Source organism: Haemaphysalis longicornis, unplaced genomic scaffold, assembly GCF_048455015.1.
Source record: "Haemaphysalis longicornis isolate Haplotype H1 unplaced genomic scaffold, Haemaphysalis longicornis Haplotype H1 scaffold_1, whole genome shotgun sequence".
In the NCBI taxonomy this organism is placed as follows: Eukaryota; Metazoa; Arthropoda; class Arachnida; order Ixodida; family Ixodidae; genus Haemaphysalis; species Haemaphysalis longicornis.
Genome location: NW_027526203.1, coordinates 349,733,719 through 349,761,138, shown reverse-complemented (window position 1 = coordinate 349,761,138; position 27,420 = coordinate 349,733,719). Strand labels below are relative to the sequence as shown.

The window sequence follows — 27,420 nt, the reverse complement described above, 5'->3', positions numbered from 1 at the left end:
CCCCCCCCCCTCCTCCTGTTCCATTCATATAGCATTAATCTTTCAGAAGTACTTGGCACGATATTTCCCCAGATGCAAACAATGTTACAACAAGGTCCGAGTAGGAGTCGCGTGCAAACCACGTGAGTAGGAAAATTGGGGGGGACAAGACTTTGGATCACGTAATGATGAACCATGGCGCAAGGGATATATTTTGCAACACCAACCTAAACACACCGATACACATCTAAGGAATAATGCGCACGGTGTCGGGGTTGCTACTACAGGGGCAAATTCTGTAATATAAACCAGGGGGACATACATGTTTGAGTGTAATTAATGAAGAGTCGAAAAATAAAAAAAAGATCTAATAAAACGAAGGCGCGTCAACATATATAGACAGGTTTTTGTATGCAATGCACTGCAGAGACAATGTAGAATGAAGCTTACTGCAGGTTAGGTTAATTCGATGGCCAGTTAAACAAAATAAACCCCGAAAATTACAATGAAAGCTGCAAAGCCACACTTTCGATAAAACGGACGTAGTGGATCGATAAAACGGCATTCGATAACACGGCGTTCGATAAAACGGGCATTTTTTTCGATAAAACGGCGTTCGATAAAATGTCTGGGAACCGCGTCACTCATGTGGCCAAACATTGTACAGACCGAGAAAGACAAAAATATTTTAATGAAGTTCTTGCGTTATCTGATGGGTGTAGAGCAGCAGTATTTGTCTGGGGTACTTCGTTGCCAACTGTTCTGAGCACTGGTTGCAGGAAATGAATTTTTGTGAACGCCACTTGTTCAAATCCCCAATATCTTGGGGTTTGTGCGAACAGCCTGTTGCAGTCTACGGTACTTTTTACTAACGCCATTTTACCGAAGGTATGTGCCTTTCATTGCTTGTTCTCAGGTTTTAATTTTTACTACAAAATAAGCCCCACTGATAGCAGCTCTTGTGCGTCTTTCCTTTCTTTCGTCCGTGGGTGTTTGCGCTGTTGTAGCATATGATTTTTTTTTTTTTTTTGCACGGGACTTTTTGGTCTGATTCTCATTTTCCCTGTTCATTCTCCTCTGAAGTTGCTTCGAGTACGTATTTATTATACGCATGTGTGTCTGGGACATTTCGGTGCGCAAACTTCTCGGTGAACGGCGTTGTGTACTTCGTTGTTAAAAACTGTCGCTGTTTGTTTTCGCGGAATGTAGGTTGTGGATGGCAATTTACTGCAGTGGCCTAACTTTGTTGAATATTTTTGTGTTTCGAAAGTTAATGTTTAGAGTTGGAGCACTTGTATGTGTCTTCGTTTAATACTTTCTATAGCTTAATACTTTTATTGTGCAGCCGACTGGTTGCACTTTTAGCGCTCGTTTGGACTAGGAGGGAATGAGGTTTTTCGAGGTTTGAGGTTTTTTGCAGGTAATGGGGGAGGATTGGTCAGAAAACACTAAAAAGAGCAGCTTCTAATTGTGTTTTGTGAAGTCTCCTGATTTACTGACAAACATCATTTTAGGTGCAGAAAAAAAAAAATGGTCCGGGAAGAATAATCCCTAAAAAATGGTTTCGAAGCTCAGGTAGGAAAAAAAGGGATCTCGGCCGAATAACAATTTTGTTGAGGTACCAGTACGTTACTTTTTAAAATACAGGTATTCGTTTGTCTATGGTTGTTTTTATATCGTGCGTTTTCTACCAACGGCGTTAATTAAAGGGATTGATTGTTGGGTTTAATGCGCCGACGCAACGCAGGCGTTTAGGCGCGCCGTAGTGGAGGGCTCCGGATTAATTTTGATCACCTGGGGATCTTTAACGTGCGCCGAAATCATCTACAATCGGGCGTTTTTGCTTTTCGCCTCCATCAGAAAAGCGACCGCCGCGGCCGGGAATCGAACCCGCGTCCTCGATCGTGCTCAGCAGCACTAGGCCTTAGCCACTGAGGCACCGTGCTGGATGTTAATTAAGGTAAGGAAACCTGAAAATTAACCCTTATTTCGACCTGACCCGAAACGAATGCACCCGCGTACGCTAGTAAAGGCCTGCCCAGTAGTCCCTCCGACGTGTTTCAGACCACACGGCTAAAGTTGTCTGAGCAGGCGACGTAGAAATCAACGTTAGTATCAAGAATATACCGAGAGACCACGTTTAAAATGTAGCGAGTCAGATAATATCAATGTATACATGAGTTGGAAAGAGGGTTTGATAAAACGGCTCTTAATTTAGGCTTTTTGATTTATATGTTTATTAAATTTCTATTTATACTACCTACTTTTTGGTCCATTGATGATCTCTGCCTTATTTTTGTGTTCACTTTCACGTATAGCGTTTTTTGTTACGATGGTGGCTGTGAGCAGCTAACATATGGACAGAAATATACATATATAGCTTTTTGGTAATTTTTCGTCCTCAAATCCCTGTTATGCGCGGGCGTATGCTTAAGAGTATAGTTTATTTCGTATTCCCTTAGCTAATGCGTCATTTCAATACAATTCAAAAAAATTCCCCCGCACCTCCCCGAAGGGAATCGTGCAGAAATGCGAATGCATTGGGTGCACCGATGAGTGTGCTGCGAGTAATGGCGTAATTAATGACGAGAGTGTGAACGTAATCATTTATTCATCAGCACCTGTTTGTGTTATCGTTGTACCTGACGGCCACAATCACTGCCTTGTGATCGCTAAAGTGCACGGTCAAAGGGTCTTTGAGAAGCATACGCGCGTCACAGTTTCGCGTAAAGACCAGATCAATGCAACTCCCGTGAATGGTAGTGGGGCACGTGTCGAAGCCGGCAGAGAGACAATGCATAGAGTGCCTGGTCTGCATGTACTCGACCAGCCACTCGCCACTCTTCTTGCGCACGTCAACGTTGAAGTCGCCAACCAAGACTATGGGGTCAGAGGGTTTGGAGCGCACGCGCACACTTTCCATAGCCGCGTCCAGAAATGCATTCGCATTTACGACGACGACGACGACGAAGGCAGAACTACGAGGCGCGAGCGCACGTGCGACGACGACGACGACGGCGAAAGAAATGCATTTGCATTTACGACGACGACGACGACGAAGGCAGAACTACGAGGCACGAGCGCACGTGCGCGCGCTCACGTGCGCTAGCGCTGGAGGAATGCAGGCGCACGCCGGCCAACGGAGCAAGACAACCCCCGGTTAATAAATGCATTCGCATTTAAAACCACCAGAGCTTTCGATCTTACTGGAACGGAAACACCTTGCCCGGTGCACAGCAATAGATAACGCGCTCACCCGGCAAGCCGGCCACGTACGAGTGCTGGCCATCGACACAGGCAGCGAAAGGTACGAGGGGAACTAAAGGCTTCGGGTGTCGCACTGCTCCGGACCAATATGCAGCGTCCCCACTTCCAGGATTAGGAAAGACCATGTGGTAGGAGGGGGAAGGGGGGAAGCTGAAAGGAATGTAAGAGCACTCGACTCTCCTCCTCCCGCGGGAGGAGAGTCCAGTCCGGGAGCTCCGGTCGCCGCATTTGGGGGGGAGGGAGTGATTTTGCCGGAGTTTGCAAGGCAACAGCGGCAAGTAGTCGGTCCAACTCAGTCCACGTTGACCCGCAAAACCATGTGAACGCGTGAAGAAAAATCGCCCCACGGTGCCCAGAAGCACGAAAGCAGCTGCAAGGGTTTCCGAAATGAGAAGCATTTGCACACGCCGAAGGAAGACGGCGAGGGACAGCTGGGCCATCGTGACTTAGGGGTCTTGGAGTGGCACTTGTAAGGGTTCAAACATGTTTCCCGATAATGGTCCTAATCGTCCTAGTGAGACGCTGAACCGACTGTAGCCGATACCGCGGGAGGAGCGAGCGATGTTTTTTACGAATTTCTTTATGTTTTTACAAACGTATACCCAATCTTTGAGTTACAATGGATGTTATATACCTTAAAGGCACATTTATCATACACATCTGCTAACTTGACCCAATCGATATTTGCGTTTAATATTGTTAACTGACATTTTGTGACGCAACTGATGTAGATACCAGACTCGAAGTCGATGTAAAATAGCAGAGTGTCACTGGGTGTTTCTGCCATCCAAAAATATTTAAGTGATCGAAATACACGAATTCATTAGATCAAATGAAATAGGTTCTGTAAGGTCCATTGGTGAGGTCAGGGGCCAAGCGTCCGGGCGGCGCGTGAGAAACCGCCACTCTGTCTGGTGGCTCAGCACTGTAGACTCTACGTTGCAGCCGTCGCCAATTCGTCACGGCGCGCACGGGAGACGGATTGTCTGGCCCACCACATACCACAGGGATAATCCCCCATTGAGAAAGCAGACGGCGCCGCCGGATTCCGGGAACCGTCGACGCGACGCGCGGAGGTGGTGGGATTACCCGCGTCGAAGCGCGCCCCGCGCGAGACACCATTGTTAACGCGCCCCGGCCGGCACAGTCCACCGTCGCCGCCTTTCGCTCTCACCCCGCGGGGTCGCGCGCACCTGCTCGTCTGCGAGCGTGCCGTTGACCCAAAGATGGCGGCGCCTCATTGAATATTCCGTAGCGTGCTGAGTGACAGCTGTCTACGTGAATTTGGGCACTCCCTTACGCGTGTACGAACGCTACAGGGGCGTTCCCGAGAGAGTGTGATCTCGAGGTGTTATAAGGCCGAACTTGGCCGTTAGAAATCGTTCTTGTCTGAGCGCCGAGCTGGGCAGTTCCCGGCGGGACAAGGAGTCTCCACCGTTGAAGGTAGGTTGGGATTTGTGAGCCCCCTAGGATAAAGGTTAGGACCGCGTCGAAAGTTTAGGGTGCAGCGCCGCACCGGGCAACTAGACGGATCCTGCGGCGAGACAGGGTCTCGGCCGTCGTTTCTCGAGCGGTTTGTGTACGCTCCGAGAATAGGAGAGTTAGGCGAAGTTGAGGAGCTGGAGTGATTTGTGCGCACTCGGAGCTGAAGTTTGAAGTTTTTCCTTTATTACTCATGAACCCAGTTTTCCTACTGTAAATAGCTGTATATAAACTCTTCGTTTCATTTAATCAACCCCAACGCCTTGAGTTCGTCAATTCGACCGCCGTCTCCAAGAACTTCAACACCATCGCCCTGCCAGCCTCCTGCCAAATCAACCGGAGCCCGGGCGATTGGGTTCCTGATCGACACCGGACTTCGGGGAAACGAACCACAACCATCTTTACTGGCTCCTTCCTGGCGCGTCGGCATGGCGATTAGTTGCTAGAAGCAGTCTGGCAGTGGTAAGAGCAACCTTAGCAGTGGCGCATGCAGGATTACATTATGAGCGCGGGGGAATGGCGGATGAGGAGAGGTAGAACAACAAAAAAGAAAAGAAAGGGGGGGGGGAGAAAAAAAAACAATAATGAACGTGAAGAAGTAACCCATGTTAAATTAAATTAAAATAGGAATGACATTGGGTGGTTGTGGATGACCCCCTGATTATTTTGTTCCTCTCTTTTTTTACTGAGGGACATAGCAAATTGGCTGATGGTTTTAGTGGGAGCAGGCGCTGGAGCCGCTCAGGTTACGGCGTAGCTATAGTGCGAAAAAAATATCTGTAGCCGCTCGTTCTTGCCCTGGGATAAGCGCGTCGTCACATGGCGTTTCCGCATTGTGCGGTTGGTAACAGAGCCACTAAATAAGCTACGTTGGTAATATACCGGTTAGTAATAGGGGATCCAGAGTCATAGGCCGGCCGCCGGTTCGGCAATAGACCCTTTTCAGAAAAGTTGGCAACATAGCATATACCGGAGCTTTCATATTGACAACATTCGCAAACGTCGGCCATGAGAAAGGAAACGCGGCTCTATCATAGTGCGGCTGCGCGGCGCTCTCTTAGAGCCACTCGTAGTCACCTCGGCGTTCCGTTCAGTCTGATCGTATAGGTTGCTGAGCTTTTGCTTGCTGTTTTGATTTTATCACCAGATGCGGTTACGATTTCTGCAGGGGTCATGTCGACTCACTGCTGCGTCCCCCTCTGCAAACGGCATGGATGCGCTCGTCGCTTGGTGTCCCACCCGGTGATAGGAAAGGCCAATCCCCACGACGCAGACGCCATATCATCAAGTACCCCAGTACTGCCGTGAAGTCCGAGCTTAAAGGAGCCATGAAGAGAAAATACAAGTTGGGTTTATTAGAAAGACTGTTTAGTCCCGATAACAATGATACCAATATCATCGCAATCTTCGAACAAATAACGGAGATATGAAAGAAAACGTGTGAAGCAGTCGCGACCCCCTAGCCAATTTCCCGCAACTTTTCTATGACGTCACGGAACCTTGTTTGTGCAATTGGCGCCCCCCTAACTGACCTGTCGCGACGACACATGACTGGACGTCTGTTATGGGGTGTCTAGTTCCATTTTACCGCATCACTTGAATGCTAACGTGCAGTTAACGGACTGAAAATTATGTTTTACTGTTGGCCCGTATGACGTCAATCTCGCTCATAACACGTCACTGTGGCGCAAAATTTGAAAGTTATTAAATACTTCTTGCTTTTTTTTTCGTTAAAAAACATCTTTTGGGGCTGCAATGGAGCTGAGTGAGATACTGTATCCTAGTTCTTTCAAATTAAACGAAGTTGTATTTTCTCTTCATGGCGATGCGTGGGCGGGCTGAGCCGAGCAGCCGGCACAATCGCTGTGTTTCCTTCATCACGGCCGCACGCAGTGTTGCTCGACTGGTCTTCCGCTTGTCCGCTATGCCTGATAGTATTTTGCAAAGGGTCTATAGGGAAAGTTCGTCATTGGTTTGACAAAATAAATATCCATGCGTTTTGTTTTTGTTTTTCTGAAGCACATATTGGCCTCAGGGAAGTTGATAGGATGTTAACGACTTTAAATACGGAAGCTAGGCGGACAGGTAGCCCAAAATCAAAAACATCAGGAACGAAGAATCTGCGCTCTTCATTGTTGCAGTCAGCTTGTGCGTCCTTGAGCCTCACATCGGGACGGGAAGATAGAGTACCACTGTTTTTAGGGCTCAATTCTACATGCGCACACACGAAGTCCTCTCCAAGCAATACGCACGCACGCGTGCACGAGCACACACATGCGCGCACATATGGGTTGAGCCGGCAAAACTTAAATCGACTCCAAATATCAAAATGAGCTTGCTAAATTTCATTATATCAGCGGGCACATTCAACTAATAAACGTTTTGTTAGGTGTATCCATAAGCAATACCGTTGCCATTTATTATCAAACTACTTATGCTTATTGGTAAATCTCTAAGGGCAGTTAACAGATGTGCAGCAATTGAAAACACCAGCAGAGTATAACAAAATGAATTCTGAGCTTGAATCTTGGATAATGTACTTCTAGAAAAAAATGCTACATGCAGAATAAAAAAAAATTATTTCAAAAATATACCGTTCGAGAAATTCGATAAAAAATGAATAAATAAAATGTGACCCAGCTCGGAACCGTGAGATTTGAATAATTAAAGAAGAAATTCTTCCCGAGCAATACAAAAATTATAATATTGTGCAAAAAATATTTATATAATCCGAGGTGGAATGGGTAGAAACAGTTCAGAAGAAGCGTGGAAGTTGATCATTCCTCTGCTTGAATCTCTGTGTACAGAAACGGTCGTGTACCAAAACATTTGCGTACCGAAAGATTTGTCCACAGAAGAGACTGTACCGGAACGCCCTGTACTGAAACGCCTCGTACATATATACCGTAGACATCATTTAGGCGTTTAGAGCACACGCGTTATTATTTTTGTGTGTGCGAAAAAAAAATAATAGGCGTAAACAGGCAAACGTCTGGCTTGTTCTTGAGCGCTTAATTTACAACGTAAACGTTAATTGAAATTGAAATTGATGTGAATCCCTCCCGCTTCTGTGAAGAACAAGTGGCTGCCGCTCCCGTCTTACTGAGATGGTGCAACGAAGAGCAGGAGTCCTTAATACTCGGCTAATTAGATGTATCTTTTTTAAATCAGATTGGCATGCTTGGTTTTTCTCACATTGCACATTCCGATGGTGGGACTCCAGACGGTGGGCTTTCGGCTACCATCAGTTAGCGTTCAGCGCTGTTATTAGCCCATATATTATCTTTAGGTTTACCTGTAAATTGTCTGAGAGTGCAGGGTACGGCGAAAAAAACGAAGGGAGCGACAGAGCATGTGTTTTCGCGTAAAGTTGAATGCCCGTGCTCACAACGCAATGTATAGGCACGGAGTGAGCCATGACAGTGAATGGCTGTTGAGTAGAATACATGAAGCCGTCACTCTTGAAAGCAGCTGTTCTCCAGATGCCTTCCATTACATGGGTGAGTTGTCCGCCTTCAACATTTACGCGCTTCACTGTAAACGCCAGACGAGTTTGTGCGCGCGAGAGCTGAGGCATAAAGTCAATTAAGGGCGGTGAGACCAGACTCATCGTCAAACCAAAATCGAGCATTACAGTAGATGCGAGAACAACCTGGTTTTTGTGATTTTTGGGTGCCGTATCTGCGTCTTCGGGGAAGTAGCGTTTATGACGTACGGATGTAACTCGCTTTTTGTATTTTTGTTTTGTTTGTTTATTTTTGTTATCTTCTTCCTCTAATTGTTGTTCCTTGTGATCCCGCTGCTCCTCTGATCAATTGTTACGGGTGGCAGGGCCCCGTCAGGCAGTTTTGTTTGCCTTTTGCCATGCCATCCAAGGCAGTTTTGAATTGTCTAAAATAAACGGATACAACAACAACAACGTTATTATAATTAATATAAGTAATAATTTGAATATTATAATAAACAATGGCACAATGTATTCTTCAGCGCTATTTTAAACTCAGTTAACAGTCCCAAATATTATTTACCGCGTTCTGTTTAGACAGACCTACATTACTGGTGCTCGGCTTCAGTTTATTGTTGCCTGGCTGGCTTCATTTCTTCAAGAGAATATACTTTCCAGGTGGCGATTTGCGAGTGCGTGACGATGTTTGTGACTGTTTTAAAACTAGGTGTTTACATTTTTCACCATAGAGCAACAACTTTATTGCAGAGTACTCACTAAATGAAACACTCACGAAAAAGTGCCGGAAGTATTGTGAACGTGCGCTACCGAGATTTTAACTACAATTTCAGCACCGTCTAGCCAGCTTGGAAAAGCCGAATTCGTGGAGATGTTCACAGCGCATGGTGCCAAGTCGGTACGCCGCCTTCCCTCTGAAGGAGCGTGTCGACGCAAATTTTGGTATGGGGTGGGGGTAGAGCCACTAAATAAGCTACACTATACTCGGTGACAACTTGAGAACGGCACCGGAAGTTGCCGCTGTGCCTTATCACCGTAGCCGGATGTTTCTCCGCGGGGCGCAAGTAGGGCGTTACTGAGAATATTTTGAACATGGCGTGAGCCGTTCCCGTGATTTTTTGGACTTAATATGCTTATAAATGACTCCAGTGACGACAAACAAACCGCGTGAGACAAGACAGACAATATCACGCATTCATAGCAAACCCCTTTCAAAACGCGCGCGCACTGCCGTCACGGGTCCGGCGCTTTGGCGGAGTGATACACTACATGAGGTGGTGCCGTTCTTGAGTTGTAACCGAGTATAGGTGGGGGCATCAATCCTCACCCTCCTTTTTATACGTTTATAATTCGAAGAACTTCAGTGGAGCGAAAAGGGAGCCGCGGGTTTTCCTCTCCATTCCTTCCAGGAAAAAGGAGGGGCGTCACGTAGCGTCAGTTTTTCGAAGCTTGTGGCAATATACGCATGGCCTCCGCGATTACCCCGCGCTATAGTGCATAGAATATCGTTCAGGCCGTTGGGTCGCTGTTTATGCGGCATTTCGCGGCACGTCAACGCTGCAGTTTTTCCGGTCTTGGCACGAGTGTATTTGCGAGTTTATTGGCCGCATTTCTGCTAAGCTCCTTCCGAAGGTTATGACACAGAACACCTGTAACGGATATGTCCTTGATTGGAGCAGGCGAGAACTCGACACCTTCGAGGCACAGGACTCCGCCCTTGCAGGTGAAGCCCCCCGATCTTCATTGATTCATAGAGGGACTCCACCACTGCTCCCTCGCGCTCTTCCGCGGAGCGAAAGCCAACATATAACTGTAATATACGTTTTATACCATGAGACATACAATCGCATTTAGAAAAAGAGCAGCCTATCGTTGTTGGCTGATTCTAGAGCGAACGTATACACAACCGTCGAGTACCCCACATACGGCACCAAATTTGCAGCCCTGCATTTCGACAGAAATGTAAATTGGCGTAGTTCATATGACTGACTAATCGCTACAAAGCGTAGATAAAGATATTTTGTCGACCGTAATTTAGAAAAAAAAATACAGAAAGCAGAAAAATAAGAAATATAGAAGTGATATTACACATTTAAAAATATAATTATTACACAAGCTCTTCCACAAAACAGACAAAAATAAAGAAGCAGCCAAAATAACGACAAAAACGTGAATAAAAAAATCGCGCGAACAGACGAACCCCTGCATTTGCACAGAAATGCATAATAGCGCGAATAGAGATAATTGATTTAACGAAGTCTTAACAACAAAAAATACCAAACCTAGAAGGACATTATAAAAGTGAACTTACGAATTCAAAAATATGAGTTTTATACAGCTCCCGCGCAAACTGAAAAAAAAAAATAAAAAGCTCTGACAAAAAGTAACGGCGGAAACAATAATAAAAAAAGACGAAAGTGTAACGCCCTGCATTTGCGCAAAAAAAATGTATTATTGCGAAATTAACATGCGTAATTAATCGTTATAATAGTGGGAACGGAGACGATTGTTCGTACGGAATCTTAGAAGAACCAAAAGCACAAAATAAAGCATAGAAGCTAGCTTACAAAATAAAAAAATGCGGATTAATACACCTCCTCAAAAAAAGGAAAACAAAAATAAAAAAAGCACTGAAAAGAACTACAAAAACACGTACAAAAACACTGTGAAAACGACCAACCGTGTAAACCCCTGCCTTTGCATAGACTTGGCTTAATTGGTACGACAAGATTTTTGATATCTTCAAAATATAGTAAATATGGAGCTAATTAATTGAATGGAACTTGAAAACAGAAAAGACAACAAAAATAAAAAATAAAGTTTAAAATTCATCTCACAAAATAAAAAATAGCGCAGTTAGCACATTAATTCTTCGTATTCTAGCCACCAATCTAGCTGAGCCATCTGTGCGCACAGGTAAGCAAACAAAAAGCATTCTCAATTGCAAACACACACAAATAATAAGTCGCCCATCCCGCGATAAATATGCAGCTTAACTGCTACGATGTATCGTGTAGTTTTTACAGACCTTGATTAGCTTTTCTTAACTGCCGCGCAAATGCACTATATTAGTTCACAAACTGCTTACTAAAACCTCGCAAATACTCACTGGCACTGAATAGCAATGGACGGTGGTGTCTGAATGTATCACGGTTGGTTTGTGTCGGACTTGCATCCTTACGATTTTCTAAGCCTGCCTTAAAAAGCCGCGGCAACAAATCTGTCGTGACATGCATACCAATCAGAAGCAATCTTAATACAGTCGAGTCCACTTATAACAATACCGGTTTTAACAATATATCGGATATAACAATGGACAGCCGCGGCACTGTCAGCTTTTCATTGTATTCTATGGCAAAATAAACCGCTTATAACAATGCTGTCATGATGCAATATCGGTTATAACAATTAAATGTGGGCACTGGAACCAACCCTGAACGAAACAAAAATGTAAAAATGCTGCGACAATGCCACCAAAACCCCGCCAATTACGGAAAAGGGCATGAGAGCATACGCGCGGCGGCCAGGCGATAGCGCACTTGGCCTCGCACGCGGCGAGTGCGCGCCGAAGAGGCTCGCATGCCACCGCTGCTTTCGCCTGCCGCGGCGACGCGGAGGAGAGGGAGGAGGACCGGATGGGCGCCTCTACGGGCAGTGGGGCAGTCCATTGTGAGGGTGCGCCGCCTGTAGAAAAAGCACCGGGGCGCCTAAGCCGCCGCAGCAGCAGCGCTGTGTGCACTGTGCCGACCTCCCCTATTCTTCGCTAATTTGGCCACGTCTCCAGCTCCGCCGTTTGCACGTGTTCCGAGTCTGGTGCTTACCAGCGTCGTTTTCCTTGCCTGTTGTCACTGTTCCTGTTCTGTGGTCACTGTTTCCCTGTGTCTGTCTGTGGTTACCATGTTCCCCTCATTAAATGCTCTTGTTTGTCACGTTTTCTTTGTTATTTTATAACAATAATCGGTTATAACAATGATATTTTCATGGCACCTCATATTGTTATAAGTGGACTCGACTGTATTGCATTTATGCGACAGATGCTTTTGCAAGTGGCCACTCTTGTAAATAATGTTGGGTGAGGACGTGAGGGGTTTTTCAAGGGCACTTCGTGTAAATACACATCGACAAATATAAAAAAAATGAAAACAGGGACGCGAAACCGCAGCAGCTAGGGAGTGCCAGAGCCGACTGCGCTTCGCTCGTATGATTGCTGCTTAAGCTTTGTACTTGCGCGCCTCATATTATTATGCTAACCAGAATAAACTTGTTGGTTATTGTCTTGTACCTGTCACTTTAAAGCTGGTTGCTCGACTCAATTTCACTGCAAGCTGCGAAAACGCACGTTGCCTCACTTGCGCCAAGTTGCAGCGGAATAGTCGATGCATTAAGGTCCCTAAGCATAGGTGGCAAGCGCCGCGGTGCGGCGGAAGACGCGGCCACGCCCCCTTTTCAACTTACGCTCTCTCCGGCCGATTGGGACGGCCGGAGCAAAACGCGCGCGGGGTGATCGCGGAGGCCATGCAATACGCCTCACCCTAGCCATGAAAAGTCTTGCAGGGAAGCTACGCAAACAACGTTGCAAGAAATCTACAATAAATAGTTTGTGACCCACAACCTGAACTACTGAAACCCGAGAGTCGTTTTTCCTATGTTTTCTGAGCGCCATAAATACGGCCCGGCCTGAGATCCAGCCTGTTCTCATAGGCAGCAGCAGAAGAAGTTAAGACGCCCTGGGAAGCTCGTACGTTAGTGGTACAAGACTAACATTTGGCCACAGCGTGCGCCCAGAGCCATGCTACGGATGTCCCGGAGTTGATTTTGCTAGCTGTCTTCGTTATCAAACGGCGGCCGTTTGTTTTTCGCGCCATTCAGTTACGTCCGGACGCGCGAAGCGCCGGGAGAGGGCGCAATCAGGTTTCGGCGGCGCGTGTCACGTAGTCCACCGTTCGATGAAAACTCGTCTGGCGAGGAAATAACGTTGCCCTGAAACGTCATTTGTTTTTACCTATTGTTTTTACCTTCTTTGCGAGTGTCAGTTTGGGGGAGAGAGAGAGAGAAAGACTTTATTGAATTGTCCTGCGGGGGGAGGTGGGCGGGAGCCACTCGGCCCCGAGATACTCACAGAGCGTTTCCTTCTCAAATGTTTTTAACATGACGTCACTGGTAGTTGCGCTTCCGACCGACGATGCGTGCATGTTCGCTTGCGATGCGCCTCGAAACGAGCATTTCAAAGGCGTTTCAGAAGCAATGATTTGTGAAAATATTTCCGAATTATGTTCTTAAAAGGTTGTTCAAGCAGATAAAGTTAAGCAAATACAAATGAATCCTCTATTCGCGAACCCTTTAATTATTGTTTATTGGTAAACGTTTATTTTAGTTTTTTTTTTTGTTCTCAATGTAGCCTTAGGCGTTGATTGTAATTGTTTTGTTGATCGCGTTCAGAACGCTTTTGTTTCTCGGTACTATTAGTTAATCGTTGTCAGCCCGCGTTTTACTTTGCAAGCCTTGATTCCTCGTGCATTGTTGCCACGTTTCCATTGTTTGGTGTGGATAAATCCCTACCTGATGGTGTTATCATGCACGTTGCTGGCAGTTAATAAATGCTTTAAGGGCGCCGTCAAAGGCGCCACAGCAAGAGTTTACGAATCAGAGCCCGATTCGCGAAGCTGTTCGCGCGTAAAATATCGTGAGGGAAGTTTGTGATTAGCGGGCGCTTGCTTTTCCGAGCGAACGGCGTTCTGAATCAGGGCTCAGTTTAGTTTCGAGTGCCAAACGTTCGCTGCGGACTGCGACACTCACAGCTGGACGGGATTCCTGGGGTGAGGGGGTCTCCTAGGACGTAGGCCGCGCTGTCCCTCGGGATGGCGTTTCCGTCGACCCACATGGAGTTGGGGAAAGCCGATTCTCCCGAGAACGGCGCCGCGTGGTCCGGGTTCAAGAAGATCACGATGCCCACAGCCCCCATCTGTTCGGCGTTGCGCACCTGCGAACGCCGCCTCGCTCGTCACGGGGGAACAAGTTCTCCCGCAGCACTCACCTTCTCGGAGGTGGTGATTTCTCCCGTCCGGGCAAGGACGACGCTGTCCCGTATTTGGATTTCTTGTCTGTTCAGTTCGCCGTAATCTTGAATTCTGCCGTAGTTCACGTACACAGCACGTCCCTAGAAAGAGACACGGAAACACCCCACGAAGGAGTTCTAATCACACGAGGCCATAGGAAGCCCGGGTTACAGCCACCCGGCTGTCGAGGTTCTGTCGCGCAAGTCACTCAGCATCGACTGGACAAGACCATACAGCAAGATGGACGCGAAGAAGGTGGGAATGGGAAGCAGTGCCAATTTCTATGCAGACGGCCGCAGCTTGCATGGCCGGACGGGAAGATGGCAGCGGTCCCCAAGAGATATATGCATGCCCACGACAGGTGCACGGCCCGTGGGGTGGACAGATACGATGCAATCCTTCCCGGCCGGACTGCGCACTGAAGCCTCACAAACAAATCGCCCGCCGTCACATCGCCCCCCCGCTTGCAGCCGATGTATTCTGTGTACTTTCGAAACCCCGCATCGAACAGTTTGTAAAGTAACCCTTTGTCCTTCCTTTGAATTCAATTACCGCATTCCAGAAACAGTGAAAGGACGTATGATTAAGCTAGCCGATTTTCAGTTCTGTATACAGACACCTTTCGAATTGCCGATTTTGCAAAATATAACGAACTTGTGAACTTAGACGACATGAAGATGATGTCTAAGGGCTTGTCTTTAAAACGGGGTGATGGCGAATGCCTCCCAGCCTGCGTGCGCTAGTTACCTTTTCCCATTTATGCTATTTAAACTAATGTTCAATTTGGCTTATCCTGATCCAATACGCGGTTGCGACGTGGCTTCCGTGTTTTCTTTCCACCAAAATCTCATTTTTCCTGTATGCACCGCAGGACAGTTAACACTTCCATAAGCTTTAACACCAAGTGTTGCAGGAAAGTGGACGTTTCCTATAGATTCCGTGCTGAATGGATACTTTGTCCTTACGCGTTGCGGTCTCAGGATCTTTGCCACGGCAAACCCAAATCCTATCCTGTCGCCTGTAGGTTTTTGTTCTCTGGTTGCTGCAGCTCGGGCTTCAAGTATTAACGAGCTCGTTTTTGCTTCGCCGTGGGGATTTCTCACTTGCGGCTTTGTATACCTCCACTGACCTTCTCGTTTCCATCCTTACTTCCCACCTAGCCGTCTCTGCTTCTTTTCTAAAGGGTGTGATAGTTCGTTTCGTAGTCCTTCCCCGGTAAATGTCGAGCTTTGAAGGTATACGCACCTGTGCACTCCCCGTGCCCATGCCTTGTGGTTACCTCTTCATACTTCTGAGCCTAAGGCCGGCACGGGCACCGCAGTGACCGTTATTCGACAGCAGTGTTTTCAGCAATAATCTCCGAACGCAGCAGCAATACGAATGCATCGATGCCCTCGGATACGCCGGATAACACGCAAGTGCTGAACGGTACTGGGAAGGTACTGTGCGCGAATTGAGTTGGATTTCAACGCTGCTCGACCTCTTCGTGCTGCGCGAAGAGTGCCACGGGCGTGGAGCTGTCCGCACGCAGGCGACGCTTGAGGAACAAACTGTAGCACTCTGTTTCATCGGAAAGCCACTGTTTTCTCACGACCTTGTGGATTCTCATATTCGTGGCTTTTTCGAGGAGAGTATTTAGGCGTACACCACGACCACCGCCACAAATGCAAGCAAACCATTACTCGTTTGGGCCGCATGTATATGATACGTTTCATGAGGAACCACTCCCAGTATCTTAACGGCCTGATGTGCAAGTGAAGATACATGTAATAAGCGACGGTGAGATAACCCCTGCGCACGGCACGGACGGGAACGACGATGCAGTACTTGCGCATCTGTTTCTGCATGGACGGTAAAGATCTGTGACTTCCACGACACCTTGGAAAGCTTGAGTTGTCGCCTATCACTGAAATTAACCCTTGGTCGTTGGCGACGAAAAGTGCCGACTGGAATTGTGGCGGTTTCCGCGTAGCCTATATAAGCTGCATCGGAGTCAAGTGGCACACTTTCTTTTTTGCCGGCACGAGAAGGCGTGGCGGAAGCAATGAAGAACATCGAGCATTAAAGAATGAGCGCAGCATTGCTGCTCTCAAGGCACGAGACCTGGCAGGCGTTGCATTTAGGTGCATTAATGAATGTACCACAAGCATAAAACACGATCCGATCTTGGCGTCGGCGTGTTACTGCAAGCATAGGAATTTCAACGTGCCAAAGCGAGTAATGTCGGCCGGTGCAGTGACCGCTGTTCGTGCACCCACCTGTGCGCGGGAAAACGGTGGCCTTCCTGTGATTCCCTAGCTGTTTTAGTGTGAGGAAAGTTATTCTTGAAGTAAGAAAACCAAGGTCGTCAACGTCGTCGACGCGTGGCCACAGCTCCTCGCACAGTCTCGTAGCACAGTCACCTTACACAACGGGATCGGTCCCCGTACAACCCAATTCTCTTCTCGTGCCTTGTCGACATCGTTTAGAGTCAGGCGGATCCGAGGGTTACTGCAGCGTCCGGTGACGACTACAGAGAAAACACTCCGCGGGCGAACCGCCAGCTTTGAAATACAACGAGATGGCGCCCTACCCAAGCCAACATACGACCGCTTGTCACATCAGTTGAAAATGGCGACTCGTATACGCGTCCCGGCTCGCTAGCCTTTCCGCGTAATACCATCTTGGGCTGGCTACAGGTGATGTTCAGTGAATTCCCTTCTGGAACGGAGCGACGTTGCACTGTGACCTTAACCGTAACGCCGCTCCACATCGACCTCGCCTTGGTAGTTAAAACAGAAACTAACTTTCTGTCGTATTTCTAGGCTAGCCTGACTTACTTTGTTCAGATTCCTTCATGGTTTCTTCTCTGCCTTTCTCTTACTAAAATTCTAACCTAACCTTCCTTTACAAACCTCTACTGCTTTCCAAATCACTTTTCCGATATATTTAAAGTGGCTTCCGAAAGCTGGACGCCTCGCTCACTGAGGACTGGTCGAATTCCTTCGCACTCGTGACAATTTGTCGCATGGTTGCTGCCCCCACCGCGCCTGCAACCCATATGGACAATTCTTCCTGCACCTGCTCGCGGTTAAGCGTCTTTGCTCGCAAGCAACCCGCCATGGATTCGAAACGCAACGCACCGCATTTAGTATTTTTGAAGAACTTTCCCTTTCTGATCTTTCGCTCCCTGATTTATATGTATCCATTTGCGCCACCGAACAGCGCGCAGCCCGGAGGCAGCACGAATTAAATAAAGGACTACTGACACGAAATTTTCGTGTTACGTTTTTTTCCCCGCTATTATGGGGGCCTACCAACCACAAATCATAGAACAGCACATTAGACGGTCGGTTCGGTCGCGGCAGCCTCATTTATTTGTGTCAGTTTTGGTTTCGACAAGACGAACACCGACAAGACGAAACTAGGGGCCATACGAAAACCGAGGCGGCCGCCATGACAGGAGAGCGCTCGCGACGTGATACACACGCCGGAGCAGCGCGCGCCAACCGCAGCCAGCGCGTTGGGCACGTCCCGGGGGCCCTCACGTCGGCAGTTTGGCGCCAGAAGGAACGGATGGCGTCAAGCTGGTGCCGATTGCGACAGCGTACCTGTTATGAGCTTTCTCGCGCGCGCAAAGAATAAAATACGTTATGTATACTGAACGTTTACAATTGAAACTAGCTGGGAGATATCTGCATATAAAAACAAAGCATTTTACAGTTATCTCGACTTTGAAATTTCGTGTCAGCACTCCTTTAACGAGGCCAGCGACGTAACATGGGAGGAGTCCCCCGGCTCTCAGCTGGTGATCTTACATGCGGCGTTCCTACCTGGCGTCACCCTTACAGCGCCGTTGCACTTGCACTACCCGTCGTTATCGACGACCCGTCGTTTTAGTGGTTGCCTTCCTCAAATTTATTTCATGCATGGCCTTTAGAGAATGGTTCACTTTTCGACATTTGCTCCGAAAATTATTCAGGGGTCTGCTTAACGTTGTGCCGTGAATTCCTAGCATTCATGTCTGCATTCATGTCTGGCGATATCTTTCCTTCCTTCAGCCCTGCTCAAGAGTGCTGCCAGGTTGGCCCTAAAGTACGCCTTTGCCTGCGCGGTGCAAAATACGCTCGTGAAAGACGGAAAAGAGCCCGCCTTGGCCCTCGCCATTTCGGCAATTGATGTTCGCACCAGCAGTCATAGAGGCGAGCTCGGAAATGTTCTTTGAAATGTAAAGGTATGATTACAAGCCAAGGGAGGGCACTATCAGACAGGAGAAAAACCTTCCCATCGCACCCTTACCGTGACGTTACCGGCCGGGGTAAAGGTGAAGTGGGCGGAGGGTATGTAAGCTTTGCCGCCAATGAGCGACGACTCTCTGTTGGTGGTTTCGAAAAGCACTCTTTCGTTGTCTTTCAGGAACACCTGCGCCAAGGGTACCACAACGGCTCTACCCCGCAGCCATTGCACTGTTTCCCCCTTGCGATGTCAAATGAAACAATTTCGCAGAGCGCAGGTTTCTGCCTGGGAACGCAACGTCGGGGTGGATATTTTCGAATGGTTCGCTTGCAGGAAATGAGTCCTGTTGTGTTTCTTTCTTTTTTTACAGCAAATGGCAAAAATGTAGCGAGAAAGCCCGTTCTATTCGCTATAGATAAAAGCAATTTAATGGGTCATTTCCCGATTTTGGATTCGTAAGAAATTTTCCATCTCAGAAAAAAAAAAAAAGTACACCGACGGGCCGGTGAGCAGCTTTTTATTTTTGTTCTCTTTAGTTTGTCCAAGGTAATATCGCCTCGCCAATTTGCTCAAATGTTTGTGGTCACATAATAGTATAACTTCACGCACACAAAACCCTCAGTGCAAAGCGGCCAATATAAGGAAGGCGTAGGGGAAAGGTTACATTTTTCTTATCGTTGAAGTAAGTTCGAATGGAAGAAAGGAATTAAGTGGAGTAAAATATGCTCCCCGTGTGGGAACCGAACCCACGAGCATCCGAATAAGCGTCGGATGTTATACCAACAGGTTGCGCGTGAAGACTCTGCTCTCCTCCAGTTTCTCGTGTATTCATTATGTGAATGTAACTGGAATACAGGGTCTCACAGAGAGAGTAATTGGAACATGATGCCACAGATAAAAGCTAGTACAAAAAGGCGACTTCAGTAAGGTGCCAACGTTTCGACAAAAGGACTTGTCGCATTCTTAGGCACTTTGAGAAATGGCACTGGACTCCTCCGCACGTCCTGTTTGACGTCCATGCAACTCCTCTCTGATTGGCAAGGAATCTCATCTAAACTTCGCTTCCCTTTCGCCAGCTCTCTCTTTAAAGAACAGCCTCATTTCTCTCTCGCCACCTCGCTTCTCTCAACGAACCCTCCTTTCAGATCTCGCCAACCTTCTCTCACTGTGTCCTATCTCTGAGGGTAGCTAGCTGTGAGGTGTCAAGGACGACCGTGGTTGCACTGGCGAAGACACGGCCTCTTGTCAAAACGTTGACACCGGACTGAGGCTCCCCCTTGCGCAAAGTTTTGTCTCCTGACACATAATTTGAACTGGCCCGCCAGTGCCGGCCAGGTGGCGTGTATTTGAATGGGGAAAAACTCTCCTCAGCTTAATCCGAGCCTGAAACCCCTGCCATGGTTAATTCGAACAAGATTGCCCGTACGTACAGAGTACTTTTCGTGTAACCCCGGTCCGAAATACGAATGTGTCACAATTTTTTAAAATGATGTTTGAGACGTGTTTTCATGCGCCTTTACGGCTGTTCTTGCTTTCCTCGGGGTATGGGTGTGTCTTTCGGTAGTCGGTGCTACCTGTGCACCACGTCTCGTAGTTGGGAAGCGCGCTTCTGCTTCTCTGGGTTCCCATTGCGAACTGTCCACTGCGTATGCCGCACTTGTGCGGTTCACAGTTATTAACACTCAGCTCCTGGGAATGTGCAGTATGGCCTACTTTATCGCGCATGCGCTTCTAATATTGTTGTTATGCGATGCACCACTAATCAAACAGAACCCCGCTAGTTCGAACACTGGTTAATTCGAAGAGATTTTCTGTCCCCCCCCCCCCCCCCCCCCCCCCCCCCCGGGTCTCACTTCCCAAAACCATTGCAGGTTCTTTCCAGGCACCGAACGAGAATATCCCGCTGAATATGTCTCCTTATTCGCACCACGTGGCATGCAGTGCGCCAGCTCCAGTGAGCAAGCCGAAATGTGAGCTGATCACCTTGTTGTCAAATGAAGTGTTCGGCCGGGTAGCGAGCATCATGTACGTTGGCACCTTCACCACGTCCATGCCAAGTTCCCTCCAGTACCTGGCCACTGCCCTTATAAGATCACGTCCGCCGGTGTCCTTCGTAGTCATATCGCTGCAAACGAGGCGAGTGCGGATTGTGAACAGAGCGGGTTCCACGATCCCTGCCTTGGAAAGACAAACTAAGTGCATACAGACAGGGTGTTGCGACAATAAATCAGCGTCTTCAACAGTTTTCCTGGGCAAACCCCGTCTCCGTTTCCGCTCAAACTTTACACGCACGAAGGTCGCATTTTGCGGTCTATTTTGTGCAACAGCAAGAACCGCGACGGCCCTTATTTTACTAATTCAGATACCGAACCGGCATCGCCTGTTTTGTTTTGGGGGGCACAGATGGCGCCTCTGTTCCAAGGTCTAAGGTGCTCTCGCAGGCGCAACTCGTTTTTCTTGGTTTTTTAAATAAGTAGGAAAGTGTCGTCGCCGTTCTTAGTCTTAAAGGAGTACTGACACGAAATTTTTATGTTACGTTTTTTTCGCTGCTATGCGTGCCTACCAGCCCACTAATCATAGAATGACAGATTAGACGACCGAGCGCAGCGTAAACATTCATTTACGGCGTCGTTTATTCGTGCCAGTTTCGGTTTCGACTGAAAAACGCCGAGCGTCCGCCATGACAGCATGTATAACATGACGTCACCATTCTTGCCGTATCGCTGCCTCTCTGGAAGCGCGCGCGAGCGAGCGCACGCGCGCGCCCAGACCGGCCGAGGTTTTCGCCGTCCCCACAGGCCCGGGCAGCATGACGTCAGTCCCAAAACCATGACACGTACACACGCCCGAGCAGCGCGCGCCAACCACAGCCAGCGCGTCGGCTTCGTCGCGGGAGCCCCGACGTCGGCAGTTTGGGGCACGTAGCAGATGATGTCACGTCGGCCCGCTCTGGGCTTTCTCGTGCGGGCGAAGATTAAAATGGATTTTAAATATGTTTCGCTGAACGGTTGCTGTTGAAACTTGCTGGGAGATATCTCCTGATAAAAAGGAAGCGTTTTACATAGTTATCTCAGCTTTGAAATTTCGTGTCAGTACTCCTTTAAGCGCGAAATTCGACCTTCCTGTCTAATTTTAGCGCCAACGGAGAAGCGGTTTGCTAAGGAAAAGTTTTTAAACACGTTCATTCATTGTTGTGACATCCTTACATGTGGCGATATCGCAAATAATATCACCTCCCCTATTTGGCAAACAGGCTCGGGTAAGGTCCTCGGTTATCAAAATTTTTACCGGCCCCCCGTCCCGATTTTGTTACTGTAATTGGAATTCTGGCGGCCTCAATGAGGTGGCGAGATTTCGAATGTCACGCTTGCTGCCGCCGCTGCTACACAACCCTGAAATGACAGAAGAAGGCGAAAACAGGATTGCTACCCACTTGAACTGCTGCTTGATGACTTTGGCCGTGATGTTGTGCATGATGGCGTTGAAGATTCTGTCGTGTTGGCGGTACTTCTCGGTAGAGATGTGGTCGTGGATGCTGAGAAGGCGGCTCATGTGATCCGTGACGACGGGCTTTTCGGCCAGCTTGAACAGGTACCACAGCATGAATGTCGTCGCCACGGCGGCGAACAGAACCCAGCAGATGACCCACTTGAGGAGCAACCGCTCGGCAGGCGTGCGGGCGTACTGCTTGCGCTGCTGTACGGCCGCCATACGGATCTTCTGGGCCGGCGACATGGCGCCTCGCCCCGGCGACATGGCGCCTCGCCCCGGCGACATAGGCGGCGTCCGGCTGCCGCGCCTCTGCAAGGCCATCGGACCCCCTGCACCGCCAGTCGTGGTACCACGGATTCAGCGGCCACCGAGAAGAGCGCACGGTACCGCCCACTGCAGCCTATAGACTGACCTCTTCCTCTCCACCCTCCCTAGGAATGGGTGGAGCTAAACGACTCGATCGCTCCCACTGGCGACACGAAATGCGACTGCCTCGCGTTTTCGAGGCAGTCGCGTTTTACGTCAGCACAAACACGGTCCCCGTCGGCAGCGTGAATGGCCAAAAAACTTGCTGCTTCAGCATCGCTGGTTACAGTAAATCCAGCGGGAAAGATACAAGCAGCACGAGAGGAAGAAAGAAGGCACGACGAACGCCGGACTTCCGTACGCTGGACGAAGCTAGTCGCACGGCTACCCAATTTGAGCAGATATTTCTGCTCAATCGGCCAGTTGCAGTGACATTACACTGACACGGTCTTGCATGCGGTTTTCATTTTAAAAACAATAATTCTCGCCGGACCTTTTTGAGGTGACCCTGCCGGTAACGCTTACTTCATTAAGCCGATGTCAGAAGTCACAGCAACGAGCGAGCACATTCGCTCACCCATAGACCGTTTACAGAGCGGCGGCCTGGGCGCAGCCATATTGGATGATGTGACGTCACTCGGCATTGCTGGCCTTTTCGTACGTATTTCTCGCCGAGGCCTTCAATGGGCCGGGGCGCGTCGGCGAACGCCGGAACAGCTTTATCGGCGAATTGTGCAATTATTTGGAGTGTCGCTTTGAATGAGGACCTCTCGGACGCGTATAGATATCGTATGCCAACCTTCAGAGACTACTTAGTCCTGAAAAATGGCCCATAAAGCTTTTTCAAGCGCTGTTGTGACTGGTGCCCATCGCTAAACTCCTGTTCACACGTTTCATAGCTGTTTGACGACATTTTTTTCTTCTATTTCTACGTACACAGCAACCATGTATATCAGGGGTGGAAATCTGTGGCCCGCGGGCCGCACGCGGGGAATTATTACGCGGGCCCTGTGACGACGTCAGAACCCCCTCCCCCTGTCACTTCTGAAGGCATGATGGCATGGCGATTCAAACCTCAAACGGGGTTATACAGGAGCAAAGCAAGCTCGCTTCCAGCTAACATTGATTCGCTAGATAATGTCTTCGCTTCCTTTCTTTGCGCCAGTCCAGAAATTCCCCGCCTCCCCCGCCCCTTGCCCCTATTTTCCATCCACCCTTGCCGTGTCGGCTTCATGCAACTCGGCCCTCCACCGCGAAAGATTGCCGACCCCTGATATAAATGTAACGGCTTGAGCAACTGGCTTACACTTCTCATGAGGATCTACCGATTCTTTCGCACATGGATTATTAAAGGCCAACTGCACTCAAATTTCACCTCGACCAAATTTATTTTTAATGCGTAGTAAGTACCCCCAAATCAGCTGTGACACAAGTGGTAGCTTCGTGAAACGCCTCGTTAACCAGTCAGAAGCGTTTAAAGAAGCTCGGCCGCAGACCACGCTGCACCTGCCGGCGGATCGCGTAAACAGCCATGACGCGCCTGTGACGTTCAAGCCGACGGGGGCTTCTTTCTCTGGCCAGCCACGCAGCTGGAGAGCCGGTCGAGCTCTGCTGCGCACGCGTCCCCCATTTGCTGCCCCGTGCGCTAGAGCACTGCACGGGCCGATTTTTTCTGGCCCGGGCCCGGCCCGGCCCGAAAGCGCCATGCTCCGGCCCGCCCGAGCCCGGCCTGGTGTTTTCAAATACGGCCCGTACCCGGCCCGGGCCCGAAAGGTTTGGGCCTGGCCCGGCCAGGCCCGTTTCAGCCAATTATGTCTTGAGCATTAACGAGGCACTGTCCACTCCTCAGTTATTGTGAAGATACCAGCAGCACACAAGATATTTTTTGGAGAGTGCTGTGAGAACTTGAGACAGTGTCACGATTTTCAGTGGTACTGCGTATACCTTCGGTTAATTACGCCCGTAACACTTCTTCGAAATACTTGCAGGGCGATATTATATGCAGAGGCATAGGTGGCTGCCTCATGCAAGCACTGCTAACCACGCAATGTTCTTATTGCATTTAAAAGAATGACTACAACATACAACGCCCACATAAAGTGGAAAAACCGTAGACATTTATATTTGAGTTTACATTAATTGCTGACAAGCTGGGACTGTTGAGTAACAACAGGAGAAAATTGTGTATATAAGTTGTGTATGCATATAAGTTCTGTATCAGTTGCGTATATATCGCCGAGAACATGTTTTGCTTTTTTTACCAGCGATTTTTCCCTGCGGTCACTCTTTCGCCATTGTTGATCAAAGATTTCTATTTGATCAACGATGTTCTCGATCTTATTCGATGGCTCGGGAATAGCGCTAAGAAATAAATGCTCGCCGGGCAAACCCCGTGGCATCCTATTTGACGGCGCTCGACTGTACATGTCGCTGTGTTGGGCGCTTCTTCACCGCTTGCGTTTATTTATTGATTGTTACGGAGCACCAGTTTCGCTACAATAAACTTTGCTTACTGAAAGAACCTTGCACATTTCTTGGCAACGCCACAATAAAAATATACAAGCACGTGCATGCGTATAAGTTTTTCCCCTTATGTCATTCCACTGTTCATCGATTGATACCTGTAAAGCAGTAACCGCATGGAGCGATTTTTGCGAGCGACGCGACGAGCGATGCGACAGGGATCCGCAATCGCTCGTCCCGATCGCTCGCTGAGGCAGCCACATGAAAGCGATTGGGCGAGCGGCGCGACGAGCGATCCTAATATTGCCGCACAGCGCCCAATACGATTATTGAAGAACACACGGCCTCAAGGTTTATTTTATGTGTGCATTTGTCACAAAAACTGGAAATAAACGTATTTTAGTGAGCAGAGGGTCGTACTTTTCTAGGATGCACTGTGCCGCCGCTCGCCCCTTCCCCTCGTTCTCTGCCTAAGGCGGAAGTTGCGCCCCTTAATGCTCTCCTATTGGCTAGTCGCTCAGGCCACTTCCGGGAGGTGAGCGACTTTTTCTGGCGAGCCAGAACCGAGCTATTCTAGTTCACTATACCGAGCGATTCGATGAGCGACTTGGTCCGCGGCGAAAAGTAGTTCGTCGCTAGTCGCGTCGCTCCCCAAATCGCTTGCAAAATCGCTGCACGTGGTTAGCGCTTAACTGTGCCTTTCTGTTTGAGCAAATTAACAGAACGTGCTGTTGGGCTAGTTGGTGCATACTGAATGGGAGGCTTAGCGCAAAAAAGACGAGGACGGTGGCAAACGTGACAGGCGCTTGTGACGTTTGCCACCGTCATTGTCTTTTTTGCGCTAAGCCTCCCATTCAGTTTGAGCAAATGTTTCTCATAACACTTTTCTCACGTAAAGTAACTAACATAGCCCTTAAACAGTACCGACTTGACAGGATGTGTCTGCGTTGTGGGACATACTAGGCGGAGACTGAATTATTTGACTTTACAGGGACGAAGGAGCGCGAATTCTGTAAGACTTGTTGTTGGGCTAGTTGGTATCGGTAATTGTACATGGTTGGAAAAGCGCTTTTGTAACACAAGGGACAAACGTAGTGCGAAAGAAAACCAGACAGAAAACCAGAGCGCCTCACTCGTTCTGTCTGGTTTTCTTTCGCTCTACGTTTGTCCCTTGTGTTACAAAAGCGCTTTTCCAACCGCGAATTCTGTATTACTCGCTGAAAGAGGATTAATTAGGCTTGGAGACCATAGCATTCGGCAACCTTTCAGGGGGGTTCCGATCGGTAGTTACTATTTCAAAAATGAAAATCAGTTAAACGAACTAGATCTCAGGACTGACCAACTTACCCAATGAAATATTTGCGATTACAAATGCTAAGATACATTAAAGGGGAGGCTAAACATGAGGTGCTGAGGTACACTTCCGTAGAATTGGTATAAAACGTGTCCTATGTTTGGGTACACCTTAAGAACGACAACGGAAGTTGTCCATGCGCCTTATCACCGTAGCCGCCTGTTCCTCCGCGGGGCGCAGAAGGCGCATTACTGTGAGTATTTCGAACGTGACACGAGACGTTTCCGTGATTTTTCGAACTTAAATACTGCAGCAACGATAAACCAACTAGGTGAGAAAAAGAAAACGATGTGACGCACTAAGCGTTATCTCCTTCCAAACGTGCGCGCGCGTCTACATCGCGGGCCAGTCGCTTCAGCGGAGTGATACACTACATGGGCCATTGCTGCCATTTTTAACTTGCTACCAAGTGAAGGACACAGTCTGGAACACAGATACTAAATTCGAGAAGTCCAAAATATGTCTCAAGCAGTCAGTAATCGTCGCCAGAAGCCATTAATAGTAATATAACTATGCATTGTGGCAAAGAGTATCTGTCTAGTTCTCACCAATAACTATGTAGTAGCTGTATTGTCCATAATTATCAAAATATCATAAGTTAAAAACCGCCACAAGCAGCCATTAATCGCAATATAAACTCCCGTAGATTTTTAACAAATACCCTTGCGGGCCGGAATGCTATGTTTTTATCCTTGCCTGCTCTGTTTTCAAGGCTACTCGGGGTCTACTCGGGGTCTACTCGGTGCGTCCCGCCGACGTGTCTACTCAGGGTAGACACGTCGGCGGGACGCACAGCATATTAACGTAATTATTTCGATTATTTCCTCTTTCCAGTGGGCTCGAAAAGCCGCACTGAACAATCGATACGTAGCAAGACCCACGACGTATTTGTGCGCTCGAGGGCTCGAGCGGCTGCGAGAACAGCAGCATCGTGGCAAGGTGGCCTGACCGCCCTCGCCGGACTGCCGAACCCAGAGAAGGACCCCTCCCTGGAGGCTATCTGGCTGGAGAAACAAGACGCTCACCAAAAGAGCCGACGGAACGAGGCTGGCGGTACATTCCGGCTTGGACCGCTCGCGGAAGGCCCCCGCTCCAAGAACGATGGCTTGGCGCGTTTCGCCGCTTTTCTTCTTCCTTGGCTTCTGGCTTGGGTTTTTTCTTCTTTCCTCTTGGTTCGAACGCTTCGTAAATTTTTTTCTCGGGTGCTTGGAAAATCTTTTTTACATATCTTACAAATCTTTCCGAGATCTGCTTCGAACAGGGTTTTGTTGCATACCTGAGAAAAGCCTGCTCACTCTCTAATATTCCTCACAGGAATTCTAAAGAGAGCATTGACGTCGGCT

At 48.4% G+C, this 27,420-nt stretch overlaps 1 protein-coding gene across 2 annotated transcripts in view; it reads right to left on the bottom strand.

Moving 5' to 3' along the window:
* The window catches only part of LOC144154244 (N-acetylated-alpha-linked acidic dipeptidase 2-like), a 143,247-nt gene extending 120,917 nt beyond the window's left edge, over window positions 1-22,330 (bottom strand). The window contains exons 1-5 of one of the 2 annotated variants that reach the window (XM_077685832.1): window positions 21,896-22,330; window positions 20,446-20,587; window positions 18,526-18,648; window positions 14,226-14,348; window positions 13,988-14,171 (exon numbers count right to left, since the gene is read on the bottom strand). In XM_077685832.1, the coding sequence (XP_077541958.1) occupies window positions 13,988-14,171; window positions 14,226-14,348; window positions 18,526-18,648; window positions 20,446-20,587; window positions 21,896-22,275 (952 nt within the window). In that variant the 5' untranslated portion in view covers window positions 22,276-22,330. The remainder of the gene's footprint in view (window positions 1-13,987; window positions 14,172-14,225; window positions 14,349-18,525; window positions 18,649-20,445; window positions 20,588-21,895) is intronic. The other variant, XM_077685833.1, reaches the window with a different exon arrangement.
* Window positions 22,331-27,420: the final 5,090 nt, after the last annotated feature.